Source organism: Linepithema humile, chromosome 5, assembly GCF_040581485.1.
Source record: "Linepithema humile isolate Giens D197 chromosome 5, Lhum_UNIL_v1.0, whole genome shotgun sequence".
In the NCBI taxonomy this organism is placed as follows: Eukaryota; Metazoa; Arthropoda; class Insecta; order Hymenoptera; family Formicidae; genus Linepithema; species Linepithema humile.
In genome coordinates, this window is record NC_090132.1 from 21722897 (window position 1) to 21740001 (window position 17105).

Consider the following 17105-nt stretch of genomic DNA (forward strand, 5'->3'; position numbering starts at 1 on the left):
TTTTTTTATTTGTGCTATTTTTATTTGGTACATTTTTATTTAATAAAATAATTTGATTAAAAGGAATTGGTACCGCATTTCGTTTCAAATCTTTATTGGCAGTATTTGTGAATGAATCTTTAGGGAAATGATCTTCACACAATCCCGCACGTCGAATTGAACTGGGAGACCATTCTTCTAATTTAGAATTTCCTGCAATACAAACAAATTAAAAGACTTAAAAATGATGTGATTATATGTTTGCTCTGTGTCTTACAGTCAATAATCAGCCCTACAAGACACATATATTTCGAATCTTGTTTCTAGATTTCATAGATATTGATCATTTTTTTTTTTTTTTTTTTTTTTTTACGGGACAACGAGAAATCAACGTTTAATCGTACACAATCGACGAAATCTCATTAATTATAACATTCGCGGTAAATAATACGCGATAGATAATTATCCTTCCAGCAATCGCTCGTCACTTTAATTGAGATATTCTGGATAAAAACTTGCAGTACAATAACCAACAAAACGTCGCGACACGATACATTGTGGAACAATCGCAAGTATCATTAACACCCGCGTTAAATAATACGTTCCGACAATTGCCCACTACTTTAATCGACATTTTTAACAAAAATTGTACTTACTTATGCACTATTAACGGATAAAATACGTCGTTAATCGCGAAGCATTGACATTCCGAACTGACATGTATACTACATCACGGTGCAAAGTCTATTTTTTCTCACATTTTGCATTTCACATAACGTTCACAAATTAACAAATTTGCAACGTAAATCTGTGATTTTCGTATAAGTAAAGTGCAGTGAGTTTGTTATTTTCATCGATTCTTCAATGGAATTGATACAGAGCAGTTTAATTGTAAAGCACAACCTGTAATGAGTGGAGCAAATTGCAATACTGGTGGCTGGTGATCAGAATTTATTCATTATTTAATTCTGCATATAATTGCAATAGCACATCGATATAACGTGTTATAACTTCTATTTAATATTTATTATTAGATGTGTTTGAAAATACTTATTAAAATATTTATTGAAAAATATTGGTTGGTTATTTAGTATAAATTTTAAATAATTACACAACTTATTGAATATAATTATGTTTGGAAATAATGCAATAATATGTAGCAATCAACATACATAAAATGTATATGATAATTTATAATAACTAAAATACATATATTTTTTCAAGTACAACTGGAAGCATACTCAGCTTAGGTGAGGAAATTCATTCATTATACATAATCTCTGATATCTAATGTTTTTTTATCTTAATCTTCACAATATAAAATATTAAACGACATGAGTAAGTTTATCGCAATAGATTTGAAGGCAAAGTAAACAATTGAAAGTTAAATATCAGATAAAATGTCACAGAGAAATTCTGCAAATAAAATTTCTCAATTTCTTTTGTTGAAACATTGCTGATGTATCATGAAAATGTTGTATACTTTAAATCTTTACACAATACTTCTAAAACATTTGTGTGTTTTGATTACTTGTTGATTTGAGGTTTATACAATTTTTAATAAAACTTACAATTAGCAGTGTTTCCTAATGATAATTAACGAAATTGTGTTAGGCAGTCATAAGAATAGTTTTTAATATTTGCATCGGATAAAGCAGGTTTCGCACATAATTATTACCATAAGACGTTATAACATTTACTTCAAAATGTTTATTAAAACCTACGTGGGATGCGCTAGCGTCACTGTTCCGCCCGTCATCTATAGTTCCATCTATGTATAAATTGTATTCAAACTCAAACCCAGTTGAAAGCAGTTCGAAGCTGATGCTTGTGTCTTGATTGTTATTCAACGATAAATTGTTCTTATATTATCTCATCTGAAATGCCGAATTTCACAAAATGGCATTTTGGACTACTCGTTATCTTCTGCGTATCGCTTGGTAAGTCACGTCTTGTTTGCATTATCTTTTCTCTTGTTCTTCTTTAAGATAATTTCATTATAGGCCACGCCCTGGAGTGTTACGTTTGCACAGATCAGGAGGGCAATGTAGACAAATGCTTAAATACCATTAAAACCTGCGAATCATACCAAGACGCCTGCCAAACGGTGATTAAATGGGGCAGTAAGTACATACTTTGCACATATTTGTATTCACTCATTGGTTTTTGAGGTTACGCTCTGTGTTATGGAGTACATATTCTTTATCAGTTCTTCACTTTAAATCAATTACCGACTATCGTTTTATCGCTTTTTATTAGGCTTGATAAGAGAATTAAATATATTTTACTCTGTTAAAAGAAATATTGGTTTAAGTATCTTAGATAACAAACTAAGGCTGCTTTCTAGTTAATGACACAAGTATCATTCTATCTTTATTTGATGTCCAATAGTGAACAAAGATAGAATGATACTTGTGTGGACTCGTGTCATTATTAGCTGGAAAGTGGCGTAAGGAAACATGAGTACTTTGTTTTCAAATGTAAGAATACAACTTTAATCAGCTAGCCAAAAGATAACTGAATTAAAAAATTATATCTATTTAATTAAGTGTATTTAGAAAAATATTAGTGTAATGAAATTAATGTAATGTACATAATAATAAATTTTAATATATGAATAGTATTATAAGACTAATAAATTGCATATCATTGCAGGTCTACCGTACTGGTCCCAGGGTGCTATGAAACAATTTTATGTTTCTAAACGATGTGCTGTTAAGAATGAATGTGAAAAATTACAACGTAATAATATGCCTGATTGTACATACATCTGGTACGAAGATTGGAAATGTTCTTCTTGCTGTCAAGGCGACAGATGCAATTATTTCGTTATTGTAAGTATAATCTTTTGATTTTAAAGGGATTTTAAAAGAATAATAGTGTCAAACAAAAAAATATTTTATTATTTATTTCAGTCTGCTGGATACAAAATAAAATTGCACAATGGAATATTTGCTATAATGGTTATGATTTCGTTGCTGGGTGCATCAAGGTTTCAATGATAATAATACTGCCAAGACAAGTAATAAAAAAGTAATATAGTTAGTTGACGTTCTAGTCAACTCGCAAATAATGAATCTCGATACACTGCAAACTGAACAACAAATTTTTTTTTATACAATAACAATGATTATTGCACGTTATAGACACAAGATAGTTACATTTTTCTAACATATCTAAATGTATTGTGTTTAATCTAATCTTTTATATTGTACAGTCACATCTCAGAATGTGATATATATTGTGGCCTTAGTGGTAATAGTGGCCTTATGATGATTATACAAGTATTTACATCCATTTTATGATGTTAAACATGCAAACATATATACTTAAAATTGTCATTAATTATTTGACAAATGTTGCGTGTTCAAATTGATATGCGATTATTGCTTTATTATGTAGCATTTAATCCGTCCATTTAGACTAATATTCTACTTGTTACAATACATAGTATATATGTAATACGTACATAGTGTATATGTAATACGTACACTAATATTTTTATTTATTATATATACATAGTATATATATTCCGTCCATTTTTCAATAAAATTACATTTACAGCTAACATATGAATTTATTTTATGGAAACATGAAAGTAACAACTGAATGCACCAATATTCATTTTGTATTTGTTGCTGACGAATAGACGATTTTTTCTTTCGATCAGCGAAACTCGTATAAGCGATACACGCAAATTGTTTGCGCGGGGACACTGAACTCAAGATACTCGTATTAACATGTCTCATAATTGATCGTATTATCATGACTGTGTAGGATAACCAGTATCTATGTAGATAAGCAGAATAAAGAAAATGGTTAATACATTCCTGAAAACAATCCCAAGATGCGACGCGTCATTCTACGAGGTAAAATTGATAGTCGTATTCAGTGCGATTGCAGTAATTCTGACGACTCGATTTTGCGCACAACTAAGAAAATCACGTTGCTCCGACCAAGTAAGAACACATTGTATTTTTCTTATCGTGAATAAAGAAAAAAATGTTTACAAATTAATAGGACAAACGGTAACCCAAATTTAACAAGTTGACCAATTCCATACACAGCTATATAAGTTAATTTAAATTGACGTATTAACTTAATTTTTAATGCTAATTTAGATAGAAAAAATTAAAAGATTGCTTCATGTAACGTTTCATAATATGTTATTATTATTTACGTTTTTATTTTTTCGCCGTTAAAGATTTTTATTATTAATTTTGCACTGTTCCTTAACAACGAATATAAATTTAATTTAATACATCTATATGAAAGATATAACGAAGGCAGTATTGCCTTACAAATATAAGCACATGCGCGTTACCTGTATGATAAATCTGAAACGGAGATATCTATACCGGCACGTCGAGCACATGGATCATATTAGTATTGTACACAAAGCGATTAAAGCTATTAAATTGAGGATTTTACAGTGGATCTTAGTTTTTATTACATTTACTGTTTTGTTTTTTGAAAGGTATCGATGAATTTATACAAAATAATTGTTATAATTCTATATTATTCTATATTATAGAGATTGAAAATATTGAAAATACGATGTTAAGAGGGTAATATTTAAGTTAACCTTTAAAAGACTTCACAGAACTTTTTCAAAATCATGAGGATCTTGTTCTAAGAAACTGTATCGTGTTTGGAAAGTTTGTTAGATTTTTTTTCTTGAAAAGTAAGAAAAAATTAGAAAATTTTGAACCAATATACGTTTAATGTATAATTTACTGAGTAATATAATGCTGATATGAACATCCTAAAATATCTCGCGTTTACGATTCATTACAAACGTATTAGATATTGCAAACGGAGGAAAGCCACAAACCACATTGATTAGATTTTGCTATCAAATTCTTGCCGAGTTATACAATGTATAGTGACAATTTATACCTGGGCTTTTTAACTTTCCCAATAGGTTTTAGCATGTATAGAGTATGCCGAAATTTAGAACAAGAATTAATCAGATTGAATTAAGAAATACTTAATATGATTCTGGGAAATATTTAAGCGAAATGAAGAAAGAGAATGATGTTCGCATTGTGAAGTGTCAGTGATTAAGCATAATAAATATAAGAGGTTTACTTATAGACGCGTCGTTTCACTCTTGTGCCGAGACAATTCGGCCAATTGAACGAGCAGAAGCGCCCCAACATTCGTTTCTTCACTTATATAACACTTCACTTATATACAGAATTTTAATTGACTGCCTTTAGTCGCGCGCCGGCAGTCTGACAGATAAATTGTGTAATTTGTTGTTAACGTTTCGCATTTTTTTCACAAAGAAAAATGGATTGTGCTTTAACAAAACTCCTCATGGTAAGTCATTAATTTTAAAAAGTGATCCGATTGTATATGTAATTTTTATTTTAAATTACATTTACAAAATTATCGATACTAAGAGAAAAGACACAAAATACACATGGTACGACATATAAATTGATTTATAAAAATTTTTTTACGATATAATGAATATATTTTGTTATACATCATTCTACTCGCAAAATTATTTCATATTTTTTTAAAGAGATAATAAATGCAATTATCGCGATAATACTGTTAGCGATACTGTGAATCATGCCAGTTGCGATATTTTTTTTAACTTAAAATTTGTAAAATTTTAAATAAGATTTCTAGCAATCACTTTATGAATTATGTTTTAATAATGTCTATTTAAATTTTTAATTGTACGTGTATTTTTTTAGCTGTACAATATGAAGTGGAAGTTGCGTGGTCTATACAAGGCATTTAGTCGTAAAAAAGTGGTGAACTTCTCTGAGGATTCTAAATTAGCGAGAGTTTTATCAACTATCGATCTCACAGCCTTAGGAATCGGTTCTACTCTAGGAGTAGGTGTCTACGTCCTGGCAGGAAATGTCGCAAAAACTACTGCAGGTCCTGCTGTAGTCATCTCATTTGCTATCGCCGCAGTGGCATCGATGTTCGCTGGTATGCATTTATCATATTGATACATGATAAGAAAACCATTTAATCGATGTTATTGATCTTTTACTTCAATTCGAAGTACCTAATAATTTTGAATATTTTTTTACTCCTTTCTTAAACAACTTAATAAAGAATATGTTGCAGAGAAATTATATAAAAATAAATATTGATAAGATTAAACAATGAACTGAATAATGGCCTGTCTTTTAGTCCATCTTACATGCTTGCCGCTGCTTAAGCAAATTTCTATCTCGGCATCATAAATGCAAGCTTCGCAGAAAATGATACTAAAAACACACAGCATTGTTTCACTTGGTAGCCGAGATATAGATTTGTTACATGTAAGATTTATATTACAACGCACAAAATGTATTAGTTTAAGAGTTCTTGGAATAAGATTTGCCGATATTCAGCTCTCAACGCATTAATTGATAATCTTAAGATAATGTTCGTGTTAGTCTCGTTTTATATGCTTGATAATAACACTATAAAATAATAACACTAATAAAATAATAAAAGAGATAGATCATGGCCAGATAAAAATACCATTAATAATATAAACATATAACAACTGCGATACAATACGCAATTACAATAGTTAATGTTAATTGTCATTTTCTTTGACAAATATGGTAATTTCTGTCAGTAATCTAATACAAGTAGATCTATCTATAATAAACAGAGAAAAAAAATTATTTAATTAAATTAATTTTAATATTGAAATACCGACGCTTAATAAAAAAAATCGATTTACTAGTTTCAAAATAAACACCTAATATGTTAAATTTTTGTACTAATATTTATCATAATTTTTCAGGTCTCTGTTACGCTGAGTTCGGCGCACGAGTGCCGCGTGCCGGATCCGCATACATTTATAGCTACGTTACGATGGGCGAATTCGTAGCGTTTCTCATCGGATGGACTCTGATTCTAGAGTATGTGATCGGCACAGCCAGCGTGGTGCGCGGTCTGAGTACGTACGTCGATGCACTCTTCAACAACAGCATGAGGAATGCTTTCGAATCAGCAGCGCCTATCGATGTCAGTAATTTATCAACGTATCCGGACTTCTTCGCGTTCGGAGTCACCCTGGTATTTTCAGGTAATAAGAGAATTGTAAGGATAGGAGTCATCGATACGATCTAATTAAATCTCGCCGAAAATTTCACCTTGTTTTATTAACAAAATAGCCGAGATATTTAAAAATGCACATCTCTCATAACACACAAACTGGTATTAAAGTCGAAATAATTTGTGATTTTTTTCAGTCGCACTTGCTTTCGGTGCCAAGGAATCCTCGCTGGCGAATAATTTCTTCACCTTGGTAAACCTCTCTGTTGTGCTCTTCGTTATAATTGGCGGTGCCTTTAAATGTAAGAGAAAAGAAAGGACTCTTTCAAATTTGTCTCTTTTGTATAAATGCGAAGTTAACGTATTCACTGATTGCATGATTATTACTCTACAATTAACAGTAACACGCTAGAAACATGAGCTATAAGATGATAGAAAAATATTTATATTTACAAGCCCATAAGTTAAGATATAAAAAGACAAAATATAAAATTTGAAATAAATTTATAGCTGATATTAATAATTGGAAATTGGAGCCTACCTGCACCGAGACGGATTGCCCACACGGAACCGGTGGCTTCTTTCCTTATGGTATATCAGGCGTTATAACTGGTGCGGCTACATGCTTCTATGGATTTATTGGTTTTGATTGCGTGGCTACCACGGGGGAGGAGGCCAAGAATCCAAAACGATCCATCCCCATAGCGATCGTCGCATCACTGATGGTCGTCTTCCTAGCATATTTCGGCGTCTCCGCGGTGCTCACCACCGTGCTGCCGTACTACGCGCAAAATTCCGACGCACCGTTTCCGCACATGTTCGACACGATAGGATGGAGCTGGGCCAAGTGGCTCGTATCAGTTGGAGCAATTTGCGGACTCTGCTCCAGGTAATACCGCTTTCTGTTGCATCATGCTGAAAGAAGTGAATGTTTTTCCTACATTCTTAGCAATCTTAATTTTTATAAAATTTAATTTGATTTGGAAATATTGTTCGTTGAAAAATTTTATATGAAAGTATATTTTGCTAAAAGATTTGTTTTTAATACGTACAAGGAGCGTTGTTTTCTTATCATTATTAATCAATTGTTTCAGTTTATTAGGCGCTATGTTTCCGCTGCCGCGAGTTATCTACGCCATGGCTTCAGATGGACTGATCTTCAAGTGGATGGGAAAAGTGAGCTCACGATTCCAGACTCCACTCGTAGGCACACTTTCCGCTGGGCTTCTAACAGGTTCGATACGCGTTATTTTCACCTGGTTAATCAACAATGTAATCGTTTAATATTATTACAGGAATTTTAGCAGCGATATTCGAACTCTCGCAATTAGTCAACATGATGAGTATCGGTACGTTGTTAGCGTATTCGATTGTGGCGTGTTGCGTTCTTATTTTACGGTAAGAAATTTAAACTGCGTTGAAATTTGATTCATAGTTTAACTCATCTTTCAACATCTTTCAGAATTAAGAGTCGATAAAGCGTCAATTAAAATAAATTGGCTTACAATTAATGCAATTTCATCGAATAATAGAAACAATTGACTTATTTTCGGTAGTTACGAAGAAAGCGAAGCATATGAGAAGAAAGGCGATCACGATCCCAGGACCTTCACATTCATTGTTAAACAACTGGTAAACGCGAACAAGTTAAATCATTCCACAAAACTTACGGCGCAGATTGTTACGTCTCTTGTATTTTGTTACAGTAAGGTTTATTATTTTCATTGATTTTTGCCTCATCTTGAGATATACATTGCTCAATTTTTTTACAGTTAGTCTATGTTTCGGTGTCGCCACTTTGTTGTCAATGTATTTGGAAGAGATTAGCGCCGGAAAATTGGGTTACATAGTCTCCCTTGCTATTTTAGTTGTCGCACTCTTGACTACCCTCTCTTTCATTTATCTCCAACCAGTTTCTGGCAAAGAACTTACATTCTCGGTATTGTACATTTTTTTATACTTATGATTTTTCTATCCTAATATTATATTAATACCATCACATTAATTTTAATTCGTAATGTTGTTTAAGGCCTATATCCGTTTTTTTAATTATTGATTATGCAACAATATTGTACAATTAATAATGATTATCGTTTTAGGTGCCGCTTGTGCCATTCTTGCCAGGATTAAGTGTCCTTATTAACGTTTATCTTATGATGATGTTAGATAAAATGACATGGATACGGTTTGTCGTGTGGATGGCAGTTGGTAAGTCTATTATGGGAAGGCGGATAAACGTATGTATTTATTGTAAGTTCATTAAATATATCATGGCTATTTATGACAGGTTTGTGCATATATTTCTTGTACGGCATGCGGAACAGTACCAGCCGACAAAGAAAAGTACCATCGAGAACTACCGATAATGCCAAGGAAAAAACAGAATGGGAAGAGACTGACTTTTCTCATGTTACGTAATGAACTAACAAGACAAAACATTTAATAATAAATATATTTATTTCTCTAATATTTTTGTCACTTAGTTAAGAGATATTTTTACATAATTATTTTATACATAAAAAAAATTTTTTAAATATAATTTTATAAAACTATAAACTACTATTATATGAGTTCAGAGGAAAAGTGATCTTTTTTTTAAATCCATTAGAAAAAAAAACTAAACAGTTTTCACCGAATAATTTTAAAAAATAAATGCAAATGTTTAAGCTAAAATTAAAGTAAAAATTAAAAAAAAAAAAGAAATTATAACACTTATGAAAAACAGTGTACTTGCTGCATACAATTAGAACTTAAACTTTAGAACTAATTTTCCAACAATTAAAATTGAACTTGATCTACTTTTTTCTGGACTCCGCGATATAAAATTAGAAACCGAAGAGCGATTTGAGATCATTGAGTGTCAGTTTCGTAGCAGTATGTTTATCACCACTCAATACATTTTGTGCTATTTGAAGCTTTCGCTCTTGTAAGGCTTTGATGCGCTCTTCTATTGTATCTGTGCAAATAAATCTGAAAGAAAAATTTTGTAATAAAACAAACTTTGAAAAGTATGAGCACGTGTGGATAAGCATTAAAATGTGATATACTGACTTGTAGACATAAACGTCCTTTGTTTGACCAAATCTATAAATTCTATCTTGTGCTTGCGACTCGAGTTGAGGATTCCAATGAATATCGAACAATAATAAATGATTGCCGCCTACCAAATTCAATCCCACTCCACCAGCGGTAAGTGAAAGCAGCAAAATTCTCGATTCAGAATTTTCATCGTTGAAGGAATTCACAACACTCTGAAAAAGGGTAGATAAATATTTTTTTAAATGTACTAAAAATTACATGTAAATGAGCTAGATGTAAGAGATATGTAAAAAATTTGTAACCCCCCTCAAAAATTGGAAGGGGATCAAATGAATACATACTATTACGTCTACTATTACATGTAAATGATAGCGATATCATTCATAGGATACCTGTCGATCTTTGACGGCTACTTTTCCAGTAAACTTGCTGAAAGTAGCACCTTTTATCGAAGATAAGCGCGATGCTACAACGTCTAACAAACTGGTCCACTGAGAAACGATAATGAGTTTGTCGTCACCCTTTTCTAAAATTGTTTTAACTGTGTCGAGTAGGACCCTCATCTAAATATCGTACATTACACACATTAATTGCACGCAAATAAAATTATAAAACTCTCGAGATAATACAATTGCCATTACTTTAGAACTGGTGCGATCATCATTGAATACTGGATTATCCATTGTAAGTAGATTTCCGACAATTCTTCGATCTATATCTTCCTGATCTATATCTTCCTCATCCATATCTTCCTTATCCATATTATTGATCGCATTGAGCGACATGCGATGCACTCGAGACAATAAGTCGAGATCTATGTTTCCCATGCCTGCTATTTCACTTTGTTGCACATCCTCTTGATCGAGCATTGCGTGAATCAATGCTGGATGGCAGCATACCTGACGTAATCGTAGCAGAAGCACCAAAATCTCGTGCGTCTTTACATCAGCGTGCCGCGCAAGCAATTTGTTCTGAGCTTTTGTGAACTTCGTTTCTTTATCTTCGAAAAAAAAAGATAACATCAAAATACTGACACGTAATTTGCTAACCATAAACCCGAAAAATAGAATATCTTGCTTCAGATTCACAAATGTTCAACTCACTTGGATTTGAAAGATAGCTAGGTCTATCATATGTTCCACTGTTCAAATCGAACATGTGACTCTTTTCTGCCTTTTGAGCTAAGAATTGTGCGAACAAGGTACGAGAGTAAATTAGAATTTTTTCGTATACTAATTGCTCCTCTGGGTCTAGTTTTACATTTACTTCTTCTATAGATTTGCTGGGTAAATTCTCTATATCGCCTTTGGCTATCAATTCCTGTTTTGTTCTTCGCAGCATTAAAGTTTTTGTAACTGTTGCTAGTCTTTGATGACCGGCTGCACTTTTGTTCTCCACCCATCGTTTCCAAACCCGTATATCATCAAACGGTGAACATCTAAGAAATTTTAAGATGGAATACAAGTCCATTTCTTTATTTTGTATGGGCGTGCCAGTGAGAGCCCACCGTTTGTTCGCCATGAGTTCACAAGCTGCTATAGATGCTTGACTTTTGTGATTTCTTATTATATGTGCTTCATCTAGTATTATTCTTTCCCACTTAATCTGCAAAAAAATTTTAACTTACGATTAAATTAAAATTCGGAGCACATTTGTCTATATATGGTTGTTTTCCAGCAAAGGACACAAGTTGACACAAATCGACACAAGTATCACTCTGTCTTGTTCGATATTCCATGAGCAAAAGAGAGAATAATACTTTTGTGTTGCTTGTGTCTCTTGATAGAAAACTACCAATATCAATAAAAAGTTTCTATCAATTTAGTTAATAACATTTTCGAGTTTCCACATACCTTATACAATGTAGAATTGCTTCTGTATTCTCGTGGCAATAGATTGTACGTTGTGATGACTATATCATTTCTTGCCAAGCGTTTAGGAACGCATTCTCTTTTATTGCCGTGATGCACTTCAACGGACAGCAAACCGCGTTTGCATTTACTCTGCACTTCCTTTTCCCATTGAGACAATAAAGACGCAGGACAGACTATCAAAGTACCACCTTTGCAATCTGCAAATCGTAATCAAATATAATTGTTTCAATAGATTATTTTAGATATATTTATATCATAATTTAAATGATTCAGAAATTCAGAAGAAAAAACAAATATCGAAAAATCAAGATTTTTTGCTTAGGTATTGTAAAATGAACTTCTACGTACGTGAAGGTTTACGCTCACTATTCCATTCATCACTGTCTTCATCATCAGAAGTTTTCTTAGCAGCAGTAGTCATGATTAAAGATATCATGGATAATGTCTTGCCCAAACCCATATCATCAGCTGCAATTCAAGAAAATTGAAAGAAAAAATGTTCCCAATGACAATATAATATAAGATTGATATTAATATCAAACTACAATTGTTAAATATTTACCTAGAATACCACCAGATGGTTTTTTCTGTTCCCTCCACAGAAGCCATGCTAAAGCGTGTCGTTGATGCGGCATTAATGGCACTTTTAATCCTCTTGGATCTTCCGCTTTTTCATCTTCTGATGGACGAGCTACAAGCGATTTATGTAAATCTTGCAATCGTTCGACTGTTAAAGCGAGTTCCTTATCTCTTGTTTCCTGTGCCTTCTTGCCTAGTTCCTTTGATTCAGATGTAGTAGATCTCATTGGTATGTCAAAATATGGATCATCTCTAAAATATGGATCATCTCTGAAATATGGATCATCTCTGACATCAGAGTGAGACGAGGCATACTCTGATTCGTCCACCGTTTCGGTTTCTTCCTCATTAAAATTGTGTTTTGGAAACGTAGTCTCTTGTAACTTGTTTATTAATTTCTCAATTTCTTTTTCTTGCTCACGTATATTTTCTAGCAATTTTTTCCCTCCGTCAGGTAAAACTTCAACGTTTCCTTTAGTAAGCAATAACTAAAAATAATTTTTATATAACATATACATTTCTTCACAAATTACAATGATACTTTATTAACGATCAAATTGCATAAAACAAAAATAATTTTCTTCTCTTTCTTTCTTTACAAAAATTATATTAATTATAAACAAATTGAAATATATCTCACATTTACCTTTGACTTGGCTACTTCATCTGTCAGCTTTTCAAGTTTGCAAATAGTAATTGCTCTCTCCTGCTCTACTATTGAATCCAAATTTCTTGCTTCTTCTCTGCCAATTAATGATGCAAATTCAGATGTTGGAGTATTTCGTCCTGAACTAGATTCTATAAATTGCAGCATATTGATAGTCATACATTAAGTATAAAGTAAAATCTATTCAATGATCAATTTACATATTTGATATTGTAAGTAAAAATACCTGAATCAAGCTCAATTGTCACAGGCTCATCATGAGATACTTCGACTGCAGATGTTCTATTTCCATCTATTGTTTTCTCATCACTATTATTTAAATATTTATTTACTATTTTTCCAACTTCACTAAAAGATTCACTACTAGAAGAGTTAAGTTTTAATTCTTTTATATCTTCCTTTGTATTATCATGACTAACGTCCTTTCGTTTTTTACCTTTATTCTTAAGTAATGAATAGGAAAAGGAATCTATAAAATAACATAAAATAATCAAGTAAAAATCATATATTATTTTAGATATAGTTGAAATATATAAAATTGTAGTGTTGCATTATAGTATATATCATCGCTTTTGTCTAGAAAACTGTTTCCATCTGAATCAGAATTATTAAAATTTTTATGGATGTCATTAATTGCATGCACATGGAGTCCTTACTAGTATCATCATCATCATTAGTACTGTCATCAGAATCTGTTATTGTATATTTTTTCAACTTATTGCCTTTAGCCAAAGAAACAATTGGTGTATCATCATCATCATCATCATCAAAGGATTTATTTCTATACAGAAATAAAATTAAATACTATACAGTACATATTATGCATATATAATACATATACATTAGAATATAAATTACACAGAAAAAAAAACAGGGCAATTAGTAGAAACAAAAGGTATGATATTAAAATGTAAATATTAATATGATATTAAAATAAGAATAAGATAGAAATATAAAAATATAACATAAAACAAAACAATTATACAAAATGAATGTTATACTGATATTCTATGTTACTCTATAACAGGGCTGCCCAATCAATCACGATCTATCGGTCAATCACAACATATTTTTTGATAGATTTTTAAATTTTGACTTTATATTTCTTTTTATTTAACATGATTATGTATTTTCCCGAAATTAATATAGTTTTTCTTCAATTTAAAATTATTTTAATTGTACAAAACTTGTCCATATATTTTTTATATTTTATCTCATACAATATCTCAAAATCAAATTCTTAAACAGTGCACATATTTGTTAGATGAGTTTCTTACACATTTAATACTTTTATACTTTAATACTGTTTTTTTTTTGTCATACTTTTATATTTCTATCTCATTCTTATTTCATATAATATATATTGATCATTGTATTAATAATTGTTTGCAGAATTGGAAACGATAATTGAATAAATTCTCCCAAGTAGACCATGTTTGTTTCATATACATTTCCTAACCATGTATGAAAACATTGGATACGTTTCATGTACGTTTCCTAAAACGTATCCAATATTTTCATACTCGTTTAAAAAATGTACATAAAAAAAACATGTGCTTCTTTAAAATCACACAACGGATTTGGCATAATTTTGTTGAGTTTATGCTTTAATATAAATATCAGTTTTTTTGTCATGAAGTCACGAGTACACATGGAAATCATTTTCGTAACTATGCACCGGAATTAGATCTCGAGAAAACAATGGCAATTTTATTATCGCAATACTTACTTTTTTGGCGTCGTATTCTCCGATACATCGCTGTCATCATCGCTTTCATCGATAATTATTCTATCAACTTTGATAGAATTTTCGATCTCACTGTCATCAGAAATAACAAAGGACTCATCGGTGTTTTCTAATCGTTTACTCGAATTACGCCAATGCTTAAAACTTTCGTCCATTGTTGACTATTTTCAAATATACCTATTTATAATCTTTTCCTAATATTGAAACGCAGTTTTGTTCACCTTTTGTTTTACCGGCGACTTGCACAGACTTGCATGAACCCGTCAGACCTGACACTCTTTGCTCGAATACTAGACCACTGTTTGGACATCAACTGAACTTTTGAATCATGTAAATATTCCAGCCATATGCGCATGTGTGACGAACACAGTAATGTATCTAGTGTAAGTAAAAAAGTATGCTGAAATTGCCCGTATAAAATTGTCTAAAGTTTTTTTAATTTATAAAGTGTGTAATGCTTTCAAATGCATTATTTAGATATATATATAGTAACTTTATTATATACATATGTATTAAATATATTAACTTATAGCGTTTTCGAGTAAACGGAGTTTGAACGATCTAGGGTTGATCAATCACTATTTTACTATAAATGCAAGTCTTTCATTGGTGGAGAGGTTGCAATGACGTCATTAACCAATCTTGGGTCGTTCAAACCCCGTTTACTCGAAAACGCTATTAATTATTAATCGCTCTAATTGTCTTAAGTCTGCATCAGACTACGCAATTTGTTGCAATTTGCAAGCGATCTAGTAAACTGCTAAAAATGCACCATACAACACACAGCATTTCTAGTAATTTATTAGATCACTTGCGAATTGTTGCAACAAGTTGCATAATCTAATGCAGACTTTATTGTATCTCGAATCAAAACGCGCTTACATTTATTACATCGTACATCATTGGCCGCATTCAGCAGACACAGTAGTTGGGCAAAGTTACTAGATTTTCTGCTGAATGACGCTATTGATTTGTTGGCTCTAAAAGTAAGAGCCAATCACGATCGATTGCTACTGAACGGTTTGTTCCGTTGAATGTGCCCATCGGCTCTGCATATACTGGCAGTGCTGAAAACCTTTAGTATATGTGATATGAATTGTAAGTTGTCAGTATTTGCAATGAATTTAAAACGCAACTATCATTCAACCGTCATTTTTGCCGCGCAAATTGCGACTATTACGATGTCGACTATTGTTATTATTATTCAGAAAGATATAAATACATATATACATATAACTGTGAATAGCTATATTACATATTACAAATTGCATTTCTGTATATTTCAGATTCACACTTGTATAGCATGGACATGCACTAAACAAAATCGTTTAATGGCATTATCAAAAATAGGTATAAATATACCGAGTGTAATAAACAGGCATCGATAAGCATTCAACAAAAAACAATGAGATGGCAACTTTTGGTGGGTTTATTCTTTTGAATTCTAAGTTTTTTATATACTCTTAAACATAAAATTATGTAATTGTTAACAAATCTTTTATTCAGTTTTAACCGTTTACCTTAGTCAGAGTAAAAAAAGGTAAAGAAAGATTTTAGAAAAAGGTGATCTATTTTAATAGGTTATGTCGATATTGCTCTTATTGTCAGAATAAAAAAATTATTTGAAATATATTTATTTAGAAATTAAATAATAAATATTAAGTATCAAATAACTATATTAAGAGAAACTTATTATTACAAAATTTGTTGGTTTAGTTAAATGCATTACTTTTTATCGAAAGTTTAATTTTTTAATACTTTTTTATAATTTTTTTTTATTTTGTAGGAATATTAAGAGATATATAGATTAAGAATGTGCAAGAAATGTTTAACAGAAAAGTTAGAATGCTATTTTGAAATGATTAAGAAACACTAATACATATTACATAAGGTTATAAAAATTGTTTTTATCGTTATAAAGATAATTTTTTTATAAAGATAATTATCAATAACGTTGAGATCTCAGAATACTTTTTATATTTTACATGAAGTTTAAAAGCTATTTCAATCTTGCAAACAAACTGCATTTTATATATTTATCCATTTTTACATTGCATACATAGATTATGTCAAATGTATGCAGTTCGCACAAATCAGATTGAAAAATATTATATCATGCGAGGATTTATTAATAAAGATTAGTCATATGAAAATGTATTTTATCTTGGTCACGAACGACCACATGGCATCTAAAACT

General features: G+C 31.3%; 2 protein-coding genes across 7 annotated transcripts; one reads left to right on the top strand and one right to left on the bottom strand.

Annotated features, from left to right (window-relative positions):
* The first annotated feature begins 324 nt into the window (after positions 1–324).
* Positions 325–10013, top strand: LOC105676178 (cationic amino acid transporter 2-like). 6 transcript variants are annotated; one of them, XM_067355400.1, is made up of 13 exons: positions 325–1919; positions 1983–2102; positions 2635–2813; positions 5691–5934; positions 6749–7033; positions 7200–7304; positions 7513–7891; positions 8097–8236; positions 8298–8400; positions 8559–8707; positions 8775–8941; positions 9102–9210; positions 9290–10013. In XM_067355400.1, the coding sequence occupies exons 1-13, from the start codon at positions 1862–1864 to the stop codon at positions 9418–9420; spliced, it is 2169 nt and encodes a 722-aa protein (XP_067211501.1). In that variant the 5' UTR covers positions 325–1861; the 3' UTR covers positions 9421–10013. The 6 variants fall into 6 exon arrangements, with proteins under 6 accessions (XP_067211501.1, XP_012229318.1, XP_067211498.1 ...); XM_067355397.1 differs by lacking the exons at positions 325–1919; positions 1983–2102; positions 2635–2813 and adding exons at positions 3795–4456; positions 4904–5304; XM_012373894.2 differs by lacking the exons at positions 325–1919; positions 1983–2102; positions 2635–2813 and adding exons at positions 3795–4456; positions 5271–5304.
* On the bottom strand, positions 9441–15230 carry LOC105676071 (transcription termination factor 2-like). The gene is made up of 12 exons (XM_067355394.1): positions 14891–15230; positions 13818–13942; positions 13388–13630; positions 13141–13292; positions 12478–12982; positions 12264–12383; positions 11895–12112; positions 11145–11646; positions 10683–11041; positions 10434–10604; positions 10054–10253; positions 9441–9972 (listed from the first exon to the last, which is right to left on the bottom strand). Exons 1-12 carry the CDS (start codon positions 15061–15063, stop codon positions 9828–9830), a joined length of 2913 nt encoding a protein of 970 aa, XP_067211495.1. The 5' UTR covers positions 15064–15230; the 3' UTR covers positions 9441–9827.
* Positions 15231–17105: the final 1875 nt, after the last annotated feature.

Bases quoted from the DNA above. Each gene is read 5' to 3' on its own strand.
- LOC105676178 (XM_067355400.1), top strand. From the start codon at position 1,862: ATGCCGAATTTCACAAAATGGCATTTTGGACTACTCGTTATCTTCTGC. The intron at 1,920-1,982 runs GTAAGTCACGTC...ATTTCATTATAG, and splicing joins TATCTTCTGCGTATCGCTTG to GCCACGCCCTGGAGTGTTAC. The intron at 7,892-8,096 runs GTAATACCGCTT...CAATTGTTTCAG, and splicing joins ATTTGCGGACTCTGCTCCAG to TTTATTAGGCGCTATGTTTC.
- LOC105676071 (XM_067355394.1), bottom strand. From the start codon at position 15,063: ATGGACGAAAGTTTTAAGCATTGGCGTAATTCGAGTAAACGATTAGAA. The intron at 13,943-14,890 runs GTAAGTATTGCG...ATTTCTGTATAG, and splicing joins GAGAATACGACGCCAAAAAA to AAATAAATCCTTTGATGATG. The intron at 13,293-13,387 runs GTATTTTTACTT...TGCAATTTATAG, and splicing joins GACAATTGAGCTTGATTCAG to AATCTAGTTCAGGACGAAAT.